Genomic DNA, 21926 nt, shown 5'->3' with positions numbered 1-21926 from the left:
CAAGCCAATAAGCAAAGATGTAGACACACCTTTCTGATTTTCAGCACCTTCCCTCCGGCCGTTAGCCTGGTTTCCAACTTTGTTCTTCTCCCTCCTGTATTGCAATCACCTATCACCCCTCTTTTTGCTCAGTCTTTGCCTTTGCACATGTTTCCTGAACATCAGTGTTATTTCTGGACAGCACCTTCCCATGGCCCCTCACAGCCTGGTTTCCATGCATTGGCTGGCTTCATTTGAGATACTCAAAGATTCGGGAAATGTTGAAAATTAAGATAGCTCATTCTCTTCTAATACACAATCTAAATTCCATACAGGTTTCAGCTGTCAGGAACTGGTAGCCCTGGTATGCTGAAGAAAGCAATGGGACACATCTGAAAACATGAATGATAACTACACTGATGAAGATAGGGAAAGGGTTGTAGAGATAGAGGGAGGGAGGTGGGAAAAAGGGATTAAAAAGGAGTCAAGATGTATCATGTACTTGTACCTGCTCCCTAAGATGAATGTAAACTCATGTATTGCAAACACATAGAGTAGTAATAAAATATGATTTAAAAAAGAAAGCAATGGGAGAGATTATAGATATCCCGATTTTGAGTGATGGAGGGAACAGTATCACAAATGCGGGAGTTGATGCTAATGGCAAGCTCCTCCTAAGTGCCCAGAGGTGAACTGGTATATGTTTATTGTCTGTATTTTATTTCCAAACATCCTTCAAATTGCACTTTCCCATGAGTTTGTTTTTTATGGCCATTTACTGATACACTGAAAGTTTAAATATGGAATCTTTTATCTGTCTGAACAGAGTAACCCCTGTACAAATCATATACAACAACTGTCAGACACTACACATAACCTGGGTGACCATCCCATCAATCTCTGCCCTCACAACAAATCTGCATAGTGTGACTATAGTAGAGACTGCATAGAAAGAAGGATGTGTCTGTTAGACTGTCCAGGAGACAACCTTATCAAAGATAAAATATGCATTCAAATTTCAGCAAGGCAGTAGACTGATTAGACTCATTAAAGTCAGAAAATACCTTTAAGAAACCATGTTACATACCTGGACTCTTCAAAGGGGTCCTCATATTCTGATATGTATCATATCTAAGGTGTGAAATTGAACCACATTATGAAAATGAAGACTTTTAATTTTTCTCAGCCTCCACTGGAGGGAAAATGGACGCTGACTTTTGTGAGGGTTCTTCTTTCTTCTATTTCTGTAAATGTGTACAGAAGGGAACTTCCGATCGTGACTTCCTCAAACCTCTGACAAACACCTCTCGAGTCTGATGTGAATTACATTTTTGAAGAGTGGTGTCTTCATTCGCCATCCGCACCTGTCCCTCATGCTGCTGAGGCTCTTGCTGCTGATCTGTGGTGAGTTGGGCAACTGTGAGTGGGCAGTGGGATGCCATCACCGGGGCCCACTTCCTGAATTGCTGGGAGGCAGTTCTCAGGACTGAGTTTCGGGCTGGCGGTGCTCAGGGTCGCTCACGGGTGCTTAGATCTCTACTTCTAGCCGAGTCAGGAAGAAATTGGTGGATACACTAACAGAAAATCAGATTTCTAAAGAAAACATTCACTTCAGTTTTTATCTCCTCGGAACCACTCACTGACTCTTCCTTTTCACATCAATTCTGTGCTTGTGCTTGGTGTTTTTATAAGCCCCTCCCCCATGTAACAAATTGGCTTTTCATTTCCTTGTTCTTTTTTTTATTTTAAAGAGAATAAAAAATAAAAAAGAATTTCAATACAACATAATAAGAGAGTAGCAATAATTAATCATTGCATATTATTTTCAAAGTAGTTACTCTGAGTACAAGATATAGGCATGAAATATTGTCTAAATAATATTAGCGCCAACCTTTTCAATGAACTAAGAGAAACTAGCAGTATAACTATCTTAAATGTATTGTGTGTGTGTGTGTGTGTGTGTAATTCTCCTCTTTCCTTCCTTCCTTGCTCCTTCCCCTCATAACAATTTCTCCTTCCTTTTGAACAGTTTCTTCCCAATTCACAATATGTATTGTACCTTTTGGTTCTTATTGACTCATTGACCTTTTCACACTAGTGAGACTATATGATGTTTACACAAGTGGGTCTGATTTATTTTACTTATGAGCATGGTCTGGAGTTGCAGCTATTTACCTTATTATCCAATATTATGTCCTTTTATCCTTTGTAGAGTCCCTACTCCTACTGTCATACCTTAGAACTTATCTTCTGTTTTCAGCAACTATCTCCACTCTGTAATATCTCCAGCTCACTTTCTCTAGCACTCTATTTCTAACATGTCTTCAACTCCCCAGGATTACTGTCCCATGGTCAAGTGTTATAATTCATGTACTTACTCCTTATGGTATTCAGCTTAGATTCTGCAATCCATCATCACAATCTCCTTTCACTTTCCTTCCCCCATTGCACTGTCCTGATCAACACATTTTTCTGCATGTCTTCACCTGTGCTTGAGCAGCTGAACAGGATTTTAAACAAAAGGCACACCTTTGTTGATTTGTCTCCATTTAACGTAGAGCCCCAAATCTCTGGTGATCATCAGCACTGCCAGACAAGCCTCCTAGACTTTTACAGCCCTGCTTTCCCACTCATGATGACTATTATTTCACACCTTTTCCTTTCTCTTCAAGAATATCCCTTTTCACTCTTTATCACTTCACTTCATATTTCATTGAAAACATAAAGGCAACCAGAAGAAAAAGTCTTCATATTTCTCTTGCCATATCTACCAACTCACCTAACTTCGAACTCATCCTCTGTCTTTTCCCCCAGTTCCATGAATCCATTGTCCCTCATCCTGTAGAAGACAGGATTCTCCACTTGTGAGTTGCATCCAAGACCCTCTTTTCTCAAAAAAATTTCCATCATTAAAATGTGTATCCATTCTACATTATTCCAGTAAAGATATAAATATAATGTAATTTTTTTTTTTTTTTTTTTTTTTTTTTTAGTACTGGGGATTGAACCCAGGACCTTCACATTGAGCTATAACTGCAAACTTTCTTTAATTTTGACACAGGGAATGGCTAGGTCACTAAGTTTCCCAGTCTGGGTTCATACTTTTGATCTTACTCCTGCCCCACCCTCCCATAGAATTGGGATGAAAGGCATGTGTCACCATGTCCAGGTCCCTATAATATTTTTAATCTTAAAACAATGGAAACATGACCTGGTGGTCTCAGTTCACTGCACCATTGGTCTGTCTTCCTCTACCAAGTTTTTGGTGACTTTCTGCCCTTGTTTCACTTCCTTCCATCCTTTCTTTTTAAAAACTTCATCTTAAATTACATTACAGTTCACTGTTTTGAAACACTGAAATTTTTGACAGAGGTTTTGAGTCATGTGACCATTAATTCAATCAAAATACAGAATATTTCTATCTTTTCAAACATCCCCTCATGTATGGCCAAATCTTCTCCCATTCTTAACCCCCTGAAGCTGCTAAATTATTCTGGGTCCCTATCTTTCTTCTTTATCCTTTCTCAAACTCACTTCAATTCACTTTTGTTCCTACACTATGCTAAACCTGCTCTCTTGGATATCAACCACCATTTCCATGTGGTGTCATCCAGAGATCACTTTCTTTTTTGTATTTCTTTAATCTCTTAGGGACATGTAATGCAGCTGACCACTCCTGGAACCAGGATTTCACATGGCTCCAAGAATATCAGATCCTCCTAGTTCTCTTGCCAACTTAGTGCTGTACCTGTTGCACTCTAGTGTCTTTACTAGATTCTTTACTGACTTCAAAATGGTGGCAATTCCCAAGGTTGATACTTACATTCTATTCTTCCTCCATACTCCATTCCTCAGGTCACATCATTTTGTCAGCTAATGTGCCGCTATTTCTCCTTCAATCTCTTCTTAGAACACTTTTTATGTATTCAGTGGTCATTTAGGCCTCTAACAGGCATCTTAAACCCAAACAGAGCTTGATCTTCACCTCTTACCCTAACACCACAAAATTTAATCGATTTTCCCTACAACTTCCACATTTCACTAGACATTACCAGCATTTTTCTGGTTGTTGTGGCCAAAACTTATGAGCAATAATTTCTCTCTCTTTGTCTCTCTCTCTCTGTCTCTCTCTCTCTCCCTTTCTCCCCTCTTCTCTCTTTCTCTCTCCTTCTTCCCTCTTTTTCATTTTTCAAAATTTCTGCCTAATCATAAGCAATTTCTATTGATTCTGCTTTAAAAACTTATGCTAAAAGCTGACCACTTCGCATCACCAGTGTAGCTTAATCTGAGCCATTATTTCTACTCTCCTAAATTCCCACTAATATTAACACTGCTTCTCTTGCACTTCTATAGCTTGTTTTCTTGGGTGAAAGAGGGATCTTATAAATTTAAATTAAGTCAGAACTATCCTGCATTACATCTAGAATGAAATTTCAGACTGTTAGTAAGTCCACAAAGATGTCCACAACTGGCTCCTGTCTTCTTCTGCACACCAGTGTCTACCTCTTCCCTAACTTGCTAGCAGAAAGCTCACTCTCCTTAGACAAGCTCACTCCCCCTTAGGGTCTTTGCCTTTGCTGTCATCTCTACCAGAGATGCTCTTTCTCAACTATTAAAAAATCTTTCTATCTGATTTAATCCAGGTAGTAATTTCAGTTTCTATTACATTGCAATTTATCTAAGTAGTCAAAATGGTCTAAGATCCTATAACTTAATTTTCTACTTTGGCTGGACTCAGTAGCACATACCTATAATCCCAGCAATGAGGGAGGGTGAGGAAAGAGGATCACAAGTTTGAGTACCTCCAGGACAATTTAGTGGGATCCTAGCTCAAATTTTAAAAAAAATAAATAAAAAGGGTCAAGGATGTAGCTTAATAATAGAGCAGCTCTGGGTGTGACCCCCAGTTCTGAAAACAACTGTTTTGTGCTTTAGTTTTCATATAGCCCCAATCACTCTCTGAAATCATAGGATATGCTTATTTGTTTAGGTTGGCTCTCTCCCACTGTAGTGTCAATTCCTTGACACCAAGGACTGATGTCCCTATTTACTTGTGTGGCACTGTGCCATGCACAGTGCCTAGCATATGGTTGCACTCAAAACTATTTGCATATAGTTGGACAAATAAAACATCATTTGGGGCTGGGGATTTAGCTCAGCGGCAAAGCGCCTGCCTGGCAAGCGTAAGGTCGTGAGTTCGGTTCCCGGTACCGGAGAAAAACAAAAACAAAACAAACAAACAAATAAAACATCATTTTCATGTCTGCTCTGTTAATTCCCTTCTCCTACTTGAGAACACAATTATTAATACCATTTAACTTTAAAAAGTAGGCACCTCAGACTGCACATAGTAATGATAATCAGGATACACTATTTTTTGGATGCTAAGCAAATCTTCAGCATAATTCTAAGCACTTTATGGAGATCAACAGATTTAATCCTCACCAAATCTCTGTAATTACTAATACTGTCTACATTTTACAGAAAAGGAAATTAAAACAAAGAGGAAAAGTATTTTTTTCAGGGTCACACAGTTTGCAAGAGGAAGAGCAAATATTCAACTCTCTGCCACCCTGTTATAAAGCCTATATTTTCTCCAGACTTTTCCCTTCCTGACCATTATGCCATATTATGGTGTCTTGGCTAATTTTCTCTCATTGCTCAGACAAAATACCCAATGCCTGGAACTAAGGAAGGAAAGGTTTATTAGCTCACAGTTTGTGGAGGTCTCAGTCCATACTCAGCTGGCTCCAAAGCAGGGTGGCGCATGGCACAGGGCAACCGTTCATATTGGCTGAAGACAGCAAAAGCAACAAGAGCAAAAGGGAGGAGAGGCAAGAACAGGCCTCTTTCCCTCCTTTATATTGTATGCAAACTACCAGCCCCAGGGTGGGTAGCTCTCACATCCATAATCCCAACATTGGACCATGGATCAATCATAAACTCTAGTAGCCCACCCCATGACTGCATGAGGTTTTGGAGGGACATCTAGACACAAACCATAACTTACAGTTAAATCCTTGGGTAGGAGAGAACCTTTGGAGAAATGTGCATTCCTTCTCTGGACCTAAACCTTCTCTGACCTAAAGCTCCTAAACACAGACCTCATGCCTTGAACATGAGATCCTTAACCACTTTTTGCCTGATTCTGTTACTGTGAATGAGGCTGTCAGTTCAGAGCTGGATCATCAACACTTTTGAGAAGAACATGTGGGGATTGAAATAAGGGCCTTGACGAGAGAGCTGCTGAGTCACTAAGGATAAAAACACCATCTCCTTGTCACAGATGACTAAAGTTATTGGAAGTTACTTTATGATCATGTCAATAACCATTTTTTTGGTGGATGTGCTATGAATGATATGAGATGTGGGAACAGGACTAGAGAAAGGGAGAAAGGAAGGAAGGAAGGTAGAGAAGAAGGAAGGGGAAGAAGATAACAAGGGAGGGAAGACGAGAGAAAGAAGGGGAGGAGGGGAAAGTCAAGCTGGGAAGAAGGTGGGGGCCGGGGGAGGCATGGAGGAAGGACAGCACATTCCTGGGAAAGCCTTCTGCGGAAGAGTTAAACTGTGTGTCTGTGGGACTTACTGCCCCGCCCTGACCTCTGGTGATGTCTCTTCCAGCTCTGCACTGTGAACCTGCTGGTGAGTTGCACGTTCCTTTCTTCCTCAGTCTGTGAGTATCTTATCACTCAGTTTGGCACCGGAAGCCTGTGGACGGCTGTCTCAGCAGCCTCTGCCTGTCCAGAACACATCCAGTGACTGTTGCTAAGGTGTACAGACATCAGAGGCTCCTCTAGGCCCTGGCTGCTTTGAGTTATGTCTGCTTGGTGCATCTTAATGTGATGTTCTCCAGGAGTCTTATTTCTAGATTCAGGGTAAGGAGGGAAATGTCATTGGCACAAAGAAGGCAAAGGATGCCAAGCAGTCATGCTAGGAGAGCCTCTGTCTTTCCTGCCATAAAGGCCCTAAGTCCCTGAGCCTCCTGCCATTCTGTTACCTCAGCAAGTTTCTCTCTCATGCTCTGGTTTATGCCAACTTACTTCACTGTTCTGATGTCTATTCAAAGTCTCTCCCTTCCCAGAGGAGGGGACTAGGAAACTTTCCCACCACAAGGAATTTTCACCAAAGCATGCTTAAATCTAGTATATGTGAGATTTGCTCTCTTGTGCACAAAATATTAACCCCAGGGCTAACATGGACTCTCTTGCCACACCAAGAGCACAAAATCAAGAATTCTCAAGCAGGTCAGAAAACAGCCTAGCTTTCTGGGTTCTTCATCTGATGTTTGTCTAACTCAGCCTTCTGTTTATGACATGCCTGGCCTGTGCTGGGTCTCTTGTTTACTTCAAAGCCCAGATGCCCAATCCCAACCTAAGCAGAAACCCAAAGCCACATAAAGGAAACAAAATTTTCAAGTATTTTTCAGGTAATCTCTGTTGCCTGAGAATTATCAGAAGCAAACTCTGAACTATAAGATTGAGCACCAGACTTGCAGTTAGCCCGGATGTCTTCCTACTCCACCCCTCCCCTTCCCTGGTCAGAAGACTCTGAGACAGGTGCCTAAGTACATTAAAAAAAATGTTTCTTTGCTCAGCCTCAGAGCTCATCGGTCCTTAGAAACCACAGTTTTCCAAGGACAGAAAGTGTGCAGTATTTTCTACCCTGGGACAAAGGGAAAAATTTAGCAACCATTGGTAGAAGACCCAGGGAAAAGCCTTCCAGTAGTAAGGCTTGGAGATTTCAGATACGGCACTAGGATTTGCCTCTCAGTGATCTAGAGCACTTGGTATTTTAGCTGATGAAAGTAAGAAATAGAGAGAAAGAGAGAGAGAGTGAGCAAGAGAGAGAGAGAAAGAGAGAGAGAGTGAGCAAGAGAGAGAGGGAGGAACAGGGAGAGAGAGAGAGAGAGAGAGAGAGAGAGAGAGAGAGAGAGAGAGAGAGAGAGAGAGAGAGAGGGATAGGGAAAGAGAAAGAAAGAGGTTACTTTTAGGAAAGTCGTAAAATTTTCCAATGTTAGAGGCTCTCAGGTTTGGAAACAAATGCCCAAAGAGCCAGTGCTGTCCGGGTTTGTAACATTTCCTGGGGTGCTGTAACTATGAGACCTGGGCCTCCAAGGACACATCGCTCAGGCTAAAGATATGAACTAAATTTGCTTCTCACATAACAGCTCCCACAGAAGTCTCTATATATGTTCCACTTCAGGACCTGGGCTCTGCAGATGGTGGGTATAGGGCATTTCCAGGCAAGTGCACTGTTCCTTCCAATACAAACAGCAATAGAGGTGACAGGACAGTCAGCAAAATGGGCTCAACTCCCTCTGTCTTATTTCCACACTGACTGACCCTCCAGGTCCCATGCTCTGCCTCTGAAAGAGATAGAATGGGTCTGAAATATGAGAGGAAAGGCAGCTGAAGCAAATAGCCAATATGGTTTACAACAAGGATGCAAGAAAAGTGTTGCCCTTAAAAAAGTTTCAAGCTTAAATATCTCTAATGCAACTCGAGCTACCTCCTTTGATATCCCTGTACTGGCTTTGAGAAAAGGGTTTTTAGCTCAAGCATAGAAACATCAAACTATTTCATAAAAGCAAGTCTAGGGTAAAGGTGGCTTCTTAAAGTCAATGCTGCTGCCCAGAGGAATAAGTAGGGAGGCCCATGGGCCAAGTAGGGGATGGGTGGGTATTCAGTGTGTCCAGCTACCAGAAAACACAAAATGCTTATCATCATAAACTTTCAATCTCATTGGTCTGGGCTTTGTGTTCAATCTTCTCTAGAGCCACTTCCACGTCCTGTACTAAGAGCCAGCCCCTCCAAGCCCATAGAGGGGAACCCGATGAGGCTGACCTGTGAGATGCAGCTCCTTCCACAGAAGCCACATGTCTGGAAGCCACAGTTCTACTTCTACAGAGATGAACAGATGCTGGGGTCAGGCCCCAGGACCTCTCCAGAGCTCTGGATCCCAGCTGTGTGGAGCAAAGACTCAGGATTCTATTGGTGCCAGGCAAAGACACTGACTCACGGGGTCACAAGAACGAGCCTGAGGTCTCAGATACATGTGCAGAGTGAGTGTCCTAGGGGCTGTTTTCCAGAGTTGAAGCTAGGGAGAGGGGAGTGAAACATGGCATCTTCTGCCCGTCCTGGACAGAGGTAGAGAGGGGATTCCAGATTTAAGGTCAGCATCACAAGAAAGGCTTTGTGGAAGAAGTGTGCAGAACAAAGAATTGGAGAATGGCTTATGGAATGGGCTTGATCTTGAAAGACAGAATGCAGAGGGTGTTTTATTATTGTGAACTATCATTTTCCATGACAGCTGACACTTTTGACATCTTTTCCTATAAAGAGACCCAATGTTTAGTACCCCCAGATGGCTGCATAATCTCAGATGTGCTAAACACTCAAAAGTGAATGCCTACCCACCAATGCAAACACCTCGAACAGCTCATACACAATGGGTGCTGTTATAGTGCTTCACAGACATGTTTCATCAAACGCCTTGACTGTACGAGATGACTATCGTTACCTTCTCCATTTACAGGTGGGAAATTGAGTCTCAGAGGAGTGATTTGATCAAGCATGCACAGCAAATATGAGTTGGAACGAGTATTCACACCCAGGAATTTTAATTTATAATTTAGATATTAATCACTATATTACTGTGCTTGCAAAAGGGAAGTTTGAGACTTAGGGTAATGGGAGTTTTGTTGTCTTAGGGAAGAGGGTGATGTCATATTCTCCATGCTACTACAATGTTGTCTTTCTTATTCTGTGATCATCAGTCCAACCAAACCTGATTCCAACTCAGCAGGGCCCCACCCCCAATTTAGATTATATAAATCATCGACTTTTGAGCAGCCTTCGCGTTCGAGCATCTCACACTTACTCCTTGTCCCTGAAAATCTCCCTGCTCAGAGGCACCTACATTATCCTGTGTTCCTTTAGGAGTCCCTGTCTCTGATGTGAGCTTGGAGACCCAACCCCCAGGAAGATGGGCCATGGAGGGAGACAAGCTGGTTCTAATCTGCTCAGTTGCTAGTGGCACTGGAGACATCACCTTCTTCTGGTACAGAGGTGCTCTGGGTTTAAAACTGGCAGCAAAGACCCAGCGTTCACTGGTAGCGGAACATGAGATTGCTTCGGTTCAGCAGAGAGATGCTGAGCAATACTACTGTGCAGCGGACAACGGCCATGGCCCCAGCCTCAGTGGGTTGATCAGCATCACTGTCAGAAGTAAGTTCTACTGCCCGCTGTCTGGGTTGCACATCTCATCCACATTGCCCAGGGGTACCCTAAGGAAGTTCAGTGTGGCTGAGTCTCTGAGGACAGGCAGGGACTGTCAGTCTACTGCATCCTCAGAAGCTCCTTTCTGATAACCTATTGTCTTCCCAGGTCCAGTATCCAACCCTGTCCTTACCGTTAAGGCCTCCAGAGCCCAGCCTGTGGTGGGGGATGTGGTGGAGCTTCACTGTGAGGCCCTGCGAGGCTCTCCCCCGATCCTGTACCAGCTTTATCATGAGGATGTCATCCTGAGGAACAGCTCGGCCCCCTCTGGAGGAGGAGTGTCTTTCAACCTCTCCCTGACTGTAGAACATTCTGGAAACTACTCCTGTGACGCTGACAATGGCCGGCATGCCCAGCGCAGTGAGGTTGTAACACTCGATGTCACAGGTATAGCTCAAACTATGGGATGGTCTTAGTCTCTTCCCATCTTGTAAGAGGCTCTCTGACATAACAGTGTTTCTGGTGGGGTGCTACCAAACATGGGCTTCTACATGTGGTGCTATCATGGACAGTATACCTGAGGAGTGTGGAGGATTGGGGATTCAGTGCCTGTCTTCATCATCAATGTGATGAAGCTGTAGGTCCTCAGCTATATAAGTAAATCCCTGCATTAGAGTAAACGTTCTGACCTAAACAGAAAATTGCCCACCCTCTTCCATTTCTCTTTTTATGTGTCAGTGTAGCTTTCTAAATACTCATTATTCATAATTTCAAATAAAAGACATACTGTTTATTAAATCCTGATTTGAATGAATTCAGAGTATAGCAAGATTTGTCATCAAGGCCTTCATTCTAGCTATAATTTTCTCAGTATCATATTATAAAATAATTCTAGGACTAGAAGCAACATTTCTAGCATTTTGTTAGGTTTGGTAATGGGTAGTCCTGCTGTTATTCTTGCTTGCTTTCGTTTGGTATTTTGTATGGTTATTGAGTGTGAATCCATAATACATGCTCGTGACAAAGAATTTTTCCCAGGTAAAAAAAAAGTACTGTAAATCCCCCCTAGGAAGAGCACACTCTAGGCACAGCCCAGACCCAAGATGTCTGCTCTGCAGACCCCAATCTCCCCCTCACGACTCACGCACAGGTCTCTCCCCTCAGTGCCTGATGGGAACGGAAGCGATCATCTTACTTCAGGCATCATAGAAGGGCTGCTTGGTAGCTTTGGTCTCGTCATTGCTATGGCCCTGATATTTGGCTGCTGGCTCAAGAGAAAAATAGGTCAGTATTTACAGAGATTGGTATTTTGTTACTGTGACCTTTGATTTTACTGAAATAGGCTGGCTTTGTGGTATGTACACTACAAAGGATAAATATATGCTTTTTGCCACCTCATCTATGGATCTATTCTCTACCCCGCCCCCTCAGATTTTTACTACAGTAGTGAAATATTTAGTAAAATTCTTTGTCTTTCATGTGCCATCAGTTCAGGTTCAGCTGACAGCTTGTTCTTTGATTTCATGTTGCTGTGAAAACAACTATTTAAAACAATCAGTCACTAGAAAAGCATTTAGGAGCTCATCTTGACTGTTTCCTAGTTCTGAAGTCAATCCATCAAGTTATACTCACCTTAGGGCACTGATGGCTTCTCAGTGGACTGTTTTGTTCATTGAAAGCTCTAAAAGGTTCAGCCATCACTGCTTTAGGGTATTGTCATGTGCCTTTTCAGGCTGTCATTTTCTCTAGGAGGCTTCACCTGATCACACAGCCTGTGGCTATTCTCTTATGAATTCCAATGATCTTACTTCCTACTTTATCATAGCCGGTACTTCCATATTGATTTGTATATTTAACCTTGGTCTTCTGATCTCCACTGAGCAAGTTGGAGATGGGGCAAGAAAGGGCAATATGAGATTCTTATTTAAATTCCAAGCTTTACCAAAGCTTTGGGTACTTCTTCCACGTGTAATATGTCTATGGCATCACTTGCTCTGAAGAACTTTGGGCAGGTGTGGTTTCAAACTCAGAACAAGTGTTCAGCAACTTGGCTCAAGTTCTGGCTGTGGTACTTACTGTATGTGGGAACATCTCTTTAACTATGTGGGCCTGCATCTCCTCATTTGTGAAATGAATGCTCTATCACTGATAGCTGGGATGTCCTCTGGACAGACGTTGATAGTGACAGTGGGCATCCTGGGTTAGGCACACCCCGGGGCAAGGGCGGTGTGGAAGTGCTGAGAAGGGGGGCTTTCTCACTAACATGCACACTCATTTGTTTGACTTCTAGGAAGACATTCAGCTGCGGATCCACTGAGGTGAGTTGTCCATTTGTGCCAATAAGGCAGAGAAAGGAAGACATTCTGAATGTCTTCTAGGAAGACATTCAGCTGCGGATCCACTGAGGTGCTTTGTCCATTTGTGCCAATAAGGCAGAGAAATCTATTTTTAAAAATTGTAATTGTCCTCTGTCCTAAACTTTTGTCTTATCTTGTCTTGTCATACCTAACACTCACTCCTGAGTTCTCCTACTGGAAACTTTGAACATTCACTTGCTATTTTTTTTCAGTTAGATTTCTTGTAAAAAGTAATTACTTTAAATCTTCCCTATTAATTCCCCTTAAGACTACTGAAGAATAAGAAAGTTTCATTGCTTGGCAAGGACCATTCATTCAAATAGTCAGTCAATATGTGGGGGTTTTAAATTGTTCTGTTGACTGCTGAGAGGTATGAATATACAAAAAGACCTTGAGAATCTTTTTTTTTAATTTTAAAAATAAAAGGAAGAAAACATTAACAGACAGACAACATTTTACAAAATAGCAAAAGAACAGTACAGACAATACAGAGTTACAAACAAAGTGGTAGGAAATTAACAATGCTTGTATTACATATTGATATCTTCAAAGTGGTTTGTCATGAAAACAAATAGAGACACGCAATATTGATCAATCAAGTACTCATTAACAGAATCTTAAAGTATATTGGGGAAGGTAAAATACACACATATTTCTGTAATGAAAGACACAATAAAAAACATGCTGAAAAATTATTGATGAAATTCTTTGGAAGTTTACAGGAAGAAAATATTTAAAAATATTTCCATCTAAGGATAGCACTGCTTAGTTGATATATTTTTTATTCTGTTATTGTTTATGCCAACAATAAACAGATATTTTTTCCAAATGACTCTTTCAGTGATTGCACAGATGGCCATATTTTCTCCTGCTCCTTCTTCAAGTTGCTTGTTCTGGCCATCCACCTGTTTTCCATATGTCTTTATTTAGTATTTCCTGAGCCTTTATGATGTCAATAGCACTATCCCAGGTATGGCCACTGTTACAGTGAACCAGCTGCAAAGGACTTTATATTCATGAAAGAAATGCAGTGCAGTAAGTATAAAGTGCCCCACACAGTCCATCTAGGGAGCCATGGTTTGTACCATACAGCTGTGCCCTCGAGTTCCCATGCATTAATATTCCTCATAGAACCCTTTTGACAGATTTCTCTCCTCTATTTCACAATCTCAGATGGTTGTATCTGAGATATCCAGAAGCTATTCCAGATAGACAGCCTGTTTCTGTATTTGCAGGAGCCCTGACATCCCTGTACTTCAACAATCTAATTACCTCAACTCACCTGATTCAGTGCAGACACAGACTTTTTATGAAAATGGTGAGTCTTCCCAATAACCTGGGCAAAAGTGGGTACAATGTGCTAGGCAGAGGGATGACATTTTCTAGCCAACTTTGACCCTGCTGAGCCTCAACTTCCTCTACACGTGAATGGCTCATATGCCACCATGGGTATGATAAGCATGCAGCAAGTAGAAGGACAGGAAGAGGGGACTATTGTAATGGCAAAAATTTGGGTTGTATTCCACAAGAAACTGAAGGACTCTATTTAGAATAAACACAGTTTTATTAATTTGAGGTTAGCCACCTCTCATCCCTGACTTGCAGTTCAGGAAAGTGGGCAGCTGGCCTTCTTTGTTCCCACCTTAAATATACCTTTTGTTTCCATGGTAACAGATTGGAATGTTGTAGCCCTGGCCACATATTGTTTTCCTTGTGCCACGTGACCAGGTCAGGCTCTGGTCATGAGCCCAACCACAATAATATATACTTTCTACACTCTGTTCTGTATATCCCCCTTTAAATAACCATACATTTCCTTTATGGTTACAATGTTTATCTAGGGCCAGGGAAGGGATGAAACAACCCAGGCAGGGTCATAGGTGGTTATCTGGGCCCGAGTGTTCTTTGTCTTTGGAGAAGCATTCCAGGCCAAAGTCAGGACTGCAAAGTTAACTTTTTATAACCCCTCCGGGATGTTTCTCAAGACACATTTTGAGGATTGTACTAAGGCTAAAACTATTCTATTTTAAAATGATATGTTAAGAGTCACTGTCCCCCACACTATGTGACCATGTCTCCTTTTTTCTCTTGTAGTGAATGTTGTAAGTGGGGATAACAGGGATAAGGTTTATTCACTGGTGTACCACACCCAGCAGGAGCGAGAACCAGTAGTAGGTAAGGCATGGAGTATGTCAATTTGTCTCTAACTTTTGCCTTTCCTGGATCCAAGAGAATAATCAGTAGTTATGCATGGCTATCTGTCAGTGCTACTCAAAGCAGCTGCTTCTGGTTTTAGAGCTGACTTTCTGCACCCCTGCCACCCTGAAGACTGACCTTTGGTCTGGAAGTGCCACATGCTTATGCTAGCTTGACCTACTGTGTACCCCAGTTCCCAGGCAGATAAGAGCCCTAGAGATGATGGCCTCTACTTACCCTTTTAGAGTAGCCCTATGTACTCTTATAGCACCCCAGTATAGTTGCTTAGTTGCTGTGGTTGTCGCTGTACACATGACAAGCCCAGAAAAGCCAAGAGGTAAAAAGGTGTTGTCTATGCCGTGCTCTGAGAGGGAAGGTTGAGGGGAATGGTTACTTACCCATCCACCCCAGGCTACCATTTTTTTCCTGAATATTAAGGTAATTATATTTGTGATAGAAAAGCAACACAGGTTATAATGTTGGAACTCAATCTATGAGAAATACATAAGAAAGGAAGAAGCTTGTATCAACAGCTTCTGGGAGACCATTATAAACGGAATCTCACAACACTTTTTCCTCCTTAGTTGAACGCACTGGGACACATGTGGAGAATAAGGTAAGCAGGGTCCCCTTTGTTCTTTTCTTCATGCATTCTCTCTGCATGCTCTAAGGAATGGTTCTCAAACTTCTTAAATTATAGCCATGTAGGAAGAGAAAGAAAATCCCAAGGTCCCTGATCTACCAACACAATGGAGGTAAAAACATGTAATCATAACTAACAAATCACTGTACAAGGGAATTTGGGAGGTTTATAAGTACCTTTACTTGAGTAGTGGACATATAGAGGTATGTATTTCAGTCACAGTGTATGCCTAGTTTAAAAGGTTTTTTTTAAATTTTAAGGTAAAAAAAGATATAAAATTTCAAAACAAGATGATAGAAAATTAACAATGGTTACTATATTACATACTGTTATCTTCAAAGCAGTTGCTCAGATTACCAGATATAGACATGCAAAATGAATCAAACATTATAAGCACTAACTGTTCCTTTCAATGAACTAATAGAAATTAGTAGTACAATTATCTTAGCTATCTTGTGTGTATATATATGTATTTCCCCTTCCTTTCCCCTTTTCCCCCATCTTAGTTCTTGTCTTTTGAGCTGTTTCTTTCCCTTTCACAGTATCTATTGTACCTTTTGCATCTTATTTACTCTTTCAGTTTCTTACACTAGGAGACAATATGATGTTTACACATCTGATTCTGATTTATTTCACTTATGAGTATGGTCTTTGCTTGCATCAATTTACCTGTAAAAGCCTCGAGTTTATCTTTCTTTATAGCTGATCAGTACATCACATCTTTTTTATCCATTCCTTGGCTGATGGGTATTTCGGTTGTTTCCAAGATTTAGCTATTGCAGAAGTTTTGCTTCCTTGAAAATCTGTATTCCAAAATACCACTGAATCACATATCCATCTCTTAATGTTGTAAGGTTAACATAATAATCCACAGCAAACTAAATTAATGTTGAGCAAAGCTAAGTTAATAATGAATTGTGTTATGAAAAAATCAATAATGTGTAAACTTTGAATAACTCATGATATTGCTAATGACACAAAAATGCTTCCTGAAAAACTGCAGGTGTTCCAGCTTTGTACATGTATGCAATGATAATAGGTGATTTGCAGTATTGTCTAGTATTGTGTGGGAGCCAGATATTCCTGAATGGAATTCAAATCCTGGGAACATTCCAGTGACTTGCTAAATTTAGTTCATGAATTTTTACCATCCTTAAGAAATGACAGCCCGTAGGACTGCCCAACAACAGCCTATAAAAATAAGGGAGGCCTCATTATGCCAGTTTTCAGCTATCAGGAGCACCTCTGTGGCCTCCAGTAGATTGTAGATCACCTAGAAATGTGGGTGGAAAGCCACAGCCCTTTCTTAGAGGTGCGTTATTGTGTGGTGTGCCATGATGAGATGCATGCAGGCTAACTGGAAGAGGATGGGGAGGGCATGCTGTCTTTGTCCTCTGCTCTGTTCTACCCATTACTTTTCCTTCCAGGTCATCCCAGACATCTATTCCAGACTGAGAAAGGCACATATCACAGATGTGGACTATGAAGATGCTATGTAAACTTATGGAAGATTTTACTCTTTGAAAACCATCCATGATCTCAAACCTCAGACCCAACATGATCTTCAGAGATCCTGGGAGTCTGCTTTATAGTACCCTTCACCCAGGTGCTTTTCTCCATGAGATGATTCCTTCATCTACTGTGAAAGGCAACAAGGTCCAAAGAGACCACCTTGAGGAATCAACTTAGACCAACTTAGGCCAAAGGGTGGGAAGGACTTTGCTGCCAGAGCCTGATTCCTGCTTGTTCTTTTGGGAATAGGTTGAATATATTCACTTACTTCTTTTCACAAAAGGAAACAGTAGGATAAAATAACTGAAAGTCTTGGAGTGGAGGGACAGTGAGGTTCAGAGTGCACAAACCCAGGTGGATAGTGATTTTGCAAGATTACCCTGGAGAGAAAGGTATGTCTGTCACATGTAGAAGTGTTTTCTGTGCACACAGGACAGAACCCCTGCCCTGCCCCTTACCTGAATCATGCTGTTTTTCCCTAAGAAATCTGACTTAGTTTATTTTGAGTTGCTACTACACAATTAGAATGAAAACGCAGTTAGAAAGATGAGTTGCTGTGATTACACTGTGTTAATGGTCAATTTTGTCTGCACAGACCAATCTAAAGACTCCCACATTTCTGAGAATCTTTGTTAAGTTTCACTACATCTTAAATTCTGTATATAGTTGCAGCCTCTAGAAGCTTCAGGAATATAATATTTTTTCTTTTATTCTCAGATTTTTTGAACATGTGGTAATATGATTTACAGTCTGTATTCTAATTTTAAATTAAGTACAATCTCAGTCTTGTTAATTGAAACAATTTAGTGATATATGAAGGAAAAAGTTAAAGTTTTGCTACAAACTCATACAAGTGGTAATCATTGTTACAACTTAGCATGTCTCACCCTGGAATTTTTCTATTTTTGTACAGTTATTTGCAAATATATATATTTAATAAAGTAAAATATTTTAAAATCTACATATACATCTATCATACTATTTTAAAAGTCTGCATAGCAATCCATTGTATGGATAAACCATACATTTTATTGTGGAAAAAAAAATATATATACACACACACAATATAAAATTGATACTTTCAACAATTTTTAGGTGTACAGTCCAGTGACATTAATTGTTCAGCATATTATATTTTAACCCTTTTGTCATTGATGGACATTAAAATTGTTTCTAGAAAATGTATATTAGCAAAAAATATGCTCAAGTAAATGTCTTTATACAAGCATATTTATGCACTCCTGCTAGATTATCTGAAGGATATATCTGTAAGTCTGGGATTAATACATTGTAACTTATGCATATTAAATATTTTTGTCAGACATTCTTAAATTTCTCCCAGATAAGGCTATACATTCATAAACAATAAATGAGGGGATTTGTGCAGAAAAGGTATAATTTTAAAAAATTATTGATACAGTTAAGCATCTATCTATACACTTATTATTGTTAGTAATTTTTCTAAACTCTTGTGTTTAGTGTCTGTTAATTTCCTAGGTGTTTGTTTTTCTCATACAGGGGTTATAGGAACTAAATATAGAGGCATAATTCACATACACTGAAATCCACAGGATGTGTGTTCCCATTCTAATAGATGCATGCTTCTGAGAAATGGAAATCTCTCTCATATGGGATGTTTTCATCAGTTCAGAAAATTTCTTCATACCCACTCCCTGGAGTCTGCCCATCTCAAAATAATTACTGAATAATATGTCTCATAGCAATTTCTCCATTGTGTATGATGCAAATATTTTCACCTAGTCTTTCACTTCAGTTTTTGTTGATAATGAATTTTAAAATGTGGAAGATTATTTTTTTGTGCTGCTAAACACAACTTTTTCCATCTTGACATCTGACTTTCTTTCTGATATCTTCTCTCAGACCATATTCTCTTATACTTTTTATAATATTTCATTTTTCTTCTATTCATGGACTATTTCTATATAAATGTTTGGTGTGAGGTAAGTTTCGAACTTTTACTGTCTTTTCTCTTATATATATTCTTTGGTAGGGGTCAAACTTTATTGTTTTCAAGTAGACCTAAATTTCCCACCATTATTTTTTAATAGTCTGTTCTTTCCTCTTTCATTTTCATACTGCTTTCTCTTACCCCAATTAAACATAAATTTGGAGTTTGAATCTTTAATACTACAGTCTGTCCTGCTGTACATCTTTTTGCATAAAGTACTTCAACCACATTAGCTTCAGTGGTTTCCCAAGCACATCACATATAGTCCCAGTTCTGGAGCTCTGTACTTTCTACCTTCTATCCTTGCTTTCTTTTTTTTCCCCTCAGTTGCATTTTCTGCATTATTTTATTCTCTGGTCTGTGAATATTTTTTGTCTTTTTAAAATAACAAACATGCCTTTTATATTTTGTCTGCCACATCTATGAATTGGGAGCTCAGGGTGGGGATAGAAAAGCTCAAAGGATGAACTTGGAATACTGTGCGACCAGTAGCTTGAACTTCTTTGTATAACCATCTCTTCACTTTAGTACTTACGCTACATTTATCCATGGCTTCTTATATTTTTATTCACTTTTTTTTCTTTATGAAATTGAACCTTCTAGTACTATTTGATAAGTATATGACTGTATTGGTCTAAAAGTTCAAAAGTAAAATTGAAGGTTGACACTTTAGTTTTGTGACCAACAGTTTTTAATATTTTATTACATAGTTGTCATATTTTATTCTATTGTTGCTGTTGAGATATCTTTGAGTATAATTGTTGTTCTTATGTACTGTGGTTTTTTTTCCTGATTTCTTTCAACACTTTCTTGTTCTACTCTAAAATTTTGCTATGATATATATAAAAATGTGAAGTTATTTTGTTTTTTGAGATTAATAACTATTCAAGGATTCATGTTCTTCTTCAAGGTTAAAAGATATTTATTATCTCTTGATTGTCAGTCTGACTTAATGCTGTTTTAAGTATCTTCTTCAGAAATTAATATTAGAAGTTTACTAGACCTTCTTATTATAGTTCCTTAACTCTTACTTCATCTTTCAAAAGTTTCAATTCTTTATCACCCTTTTTGCATTCTATAAGTTTTTTTTGCCTCTCTCTTCCAGTCAACTCTCTTCAGCTGTATCTATTTTATTGTTTAACCTATCGCTTTTCTATTTCAATGATTACATTTTTTCTTGTGAGCCACTGTATTAGAAAAATAACTAAAAGCATGCTTTCTAAAGGATGGTTTGAATTTACATTTTGGCACCATTATTTACTAGCCTTGGGGTTTCAGTCAAATTAATAAACTTTTGTGTTTGAGTTTTAACTGGAACACAATTAGACTTAAATATAGTGTTGTTTTGAAAATGAAATAAATTTTTTGGTGTGCAATGCTTACAATAGTGCCTGAAACACACTGAGTATTTGAAAATAATTATTACAGCCTTTCAAATCTTTTTTTAATTATTTATAGTTTTACTTTTATATGTTTAACACTTACAATTTTGACAGCTTTAAACATACTGTTTCTGTAATTTTTAGATCGTTCTACTATCTGAAGATTTAGGTATTTAATCTGATGCTTATAACTTATTTTGAATTATGTTCATGGTAGTTTATTAGGTTTTGTGATTTCATGTGCCCCCATCTCCTTCCCCCCTAGATTTATTAAGATAACAAAGATATGATTAACAGGAAGGAAGATAGTGGTATAAGATTCAGCAGTACAGCACAAGTCTTTCCAGGACCTGAACTCATGACATCTAGTGAAGAGAAAAGGGAGAAAAGCTCTCGGAATTAAGAAAGAGAATACAGGCAAACTAGAAACCACAGAGAAATTGGGAAAAGCTAAAGATAATGCAGGAAAAAATGGAAGTAGTCTAGAGTGCTAAATCTAGCTCCTGGGAGGTGAGGAGGCTGGTTCTGCAAACACAGAGTACGCCTGGGAAAGATTGTCAGCTTCAGGGAGAAAAAGTGGAGTGGGCCAGCAGTGCTAGCTCAAGAAAAGCCCATGTTCACTGCAAACTGCAAAGACAGCATGGGGTTTGGGAAAGTATAGTAACTTCTTCCTTATGGTAGCTGAGAGTTAGGGAAAAAATCCATCACAGGGTCCTCCATACTTGAGCGTGATTAATCCAGAGCCATTTTGGGAAGGGATTAATTGTTTAAGAGTGAGTTGTTCTAGGAATCAGAAGCTACACAACAATTGCACTTCAGGGCTTCTGGTGTCACCCTACCACACTAATTTGGTGGGAGACAGTCACAAGAGACAGTCATAGAGATGATGCAGGCTAGATGTAGATCCCCTGCAAGGTTTAAAAAGTGTTGAATTCAGGCTTGAAGAGACATGGTGGTTCCACCCTCTGCCAGCAAGAAGGCAGGCAGGTCATTTATGGTTTTTAGAAGGAAATGGGCCTTGAAAGTTCTAGCATTAAGCCCAATGCACTGCTTAGTCCCTCCTGCTCTGCTGTCTAATCTAACACAGAGTTCAGTAGTCTGTTTACTTTCAGAGATATGTAATCAGATATGCCTCAACTTGGACTGTTGGCACAGCCTGTGGTATATGGACAGAGGGGACACTGGAATGGGTTTGGGAGCAGCTCACAAATCTACAGGCCATAAAACTAGCCAGAGAAAGCAGTGACTTGAGTAAGAAGAGCCTAGGATCAAATGGATTTAACTGGATTCTACAAGAACCTCAGGGAAGATCCAGTGCCAGCATTCCTCACATTCTTCAATGAAATCCAAAGGAAAGAGCACTACCAAACTCATTCCTGGAAGTTAGCATTACCTTGATTCCAAAATGAGGCAAACACTCACTAGAAATGAAAACTATAGGCCAATCTCCTGAGTGAAGATAAACACAAAACTTCTCAACAAAATCCTGGCAAACAGAATACCACAAATCATTAAAAAGATCTTACATCATGACCAGGAAGGCTTTCTAACAGGGATGCAAAGATAGTTAAATATACACAAATAAATGTGGGCTGTTACAAAAACAAAAGCAGGTAAAAAAATCACATAGATGGAGAAAAAGCCTTTGACACAAATCCAACCTCCCAGGGA

General features: G+C 39.9%; 1 protein-coding gene across 4 annotated transcripts; it reads left to right on the top strand.

Annotated features, from left to right (window-relative positions):
• The first annotated feature begins 1253 nt into the window (after positions 1-1253).
• On the top strand, positions 1254-20258 carry Fcrl1 (Fc receptor-like 1). Of its 4 annotated transcripts, none has more exons than XM_005400130.2 (11): positions 1254-1383; positions 6601-6621; positions 8753-9040; positions 9918-10205; positions 10365-10643; positions 11361-11480; positions 12575-12602; positions 13789-13871; positions 14648-14728; positions 15334-15365; positions 16820-20258. In XM_005400130.2, exons 1-11 carry the CDS (start codon positions 1353-1355, stop codon positions 16889-16891), a joined length of 1323 nt encoding a protein of 440 aa, XP_005400187.1. In that variant the 5' UTR covers positions 1254-1352; the 3' UTR covers positions 16892-20258. The 4 variants fall into 4 exon arrangements, with proteins under 4 accessions (XP_005400187.1, XP_005400186.1, XP_005400188.1 ...); XM_005400129.2 differs by lacking the exon at positions 12575-12602 and adding an exon at positions 12487-12514; XM_005400132.1 differs by lacking the exon at positions 12575-12602 and adding an exon at positions 12487-12514 and having other exon boundaries at positions 1343-1383; positions 6601-6652.
• Positions 20259-21926: the final 1668 nt, after the last annotated feature.

The sequence above is a fragment of the Chinchilla lanigera genome, unplaced genomic scaffold (assembly GCF_000276665.1).
Source record: "Chinchilla lanigera isolate Chin_1 unplaced genomic scaffold, ChiLan1.0 scaffold00067, whole genome shotgun sequence".
Lineage (NCBI taxonomy): Eukaryota > Metazoa > Chordata > Mammalia > Rodentia > Chinchillidae > Chinchilla > Chinchilla lanigera.
Note: the sequence above shows the minus strand (reverse complement) of the source record. Positions and strands in the feature narration are given on the sequence as shown.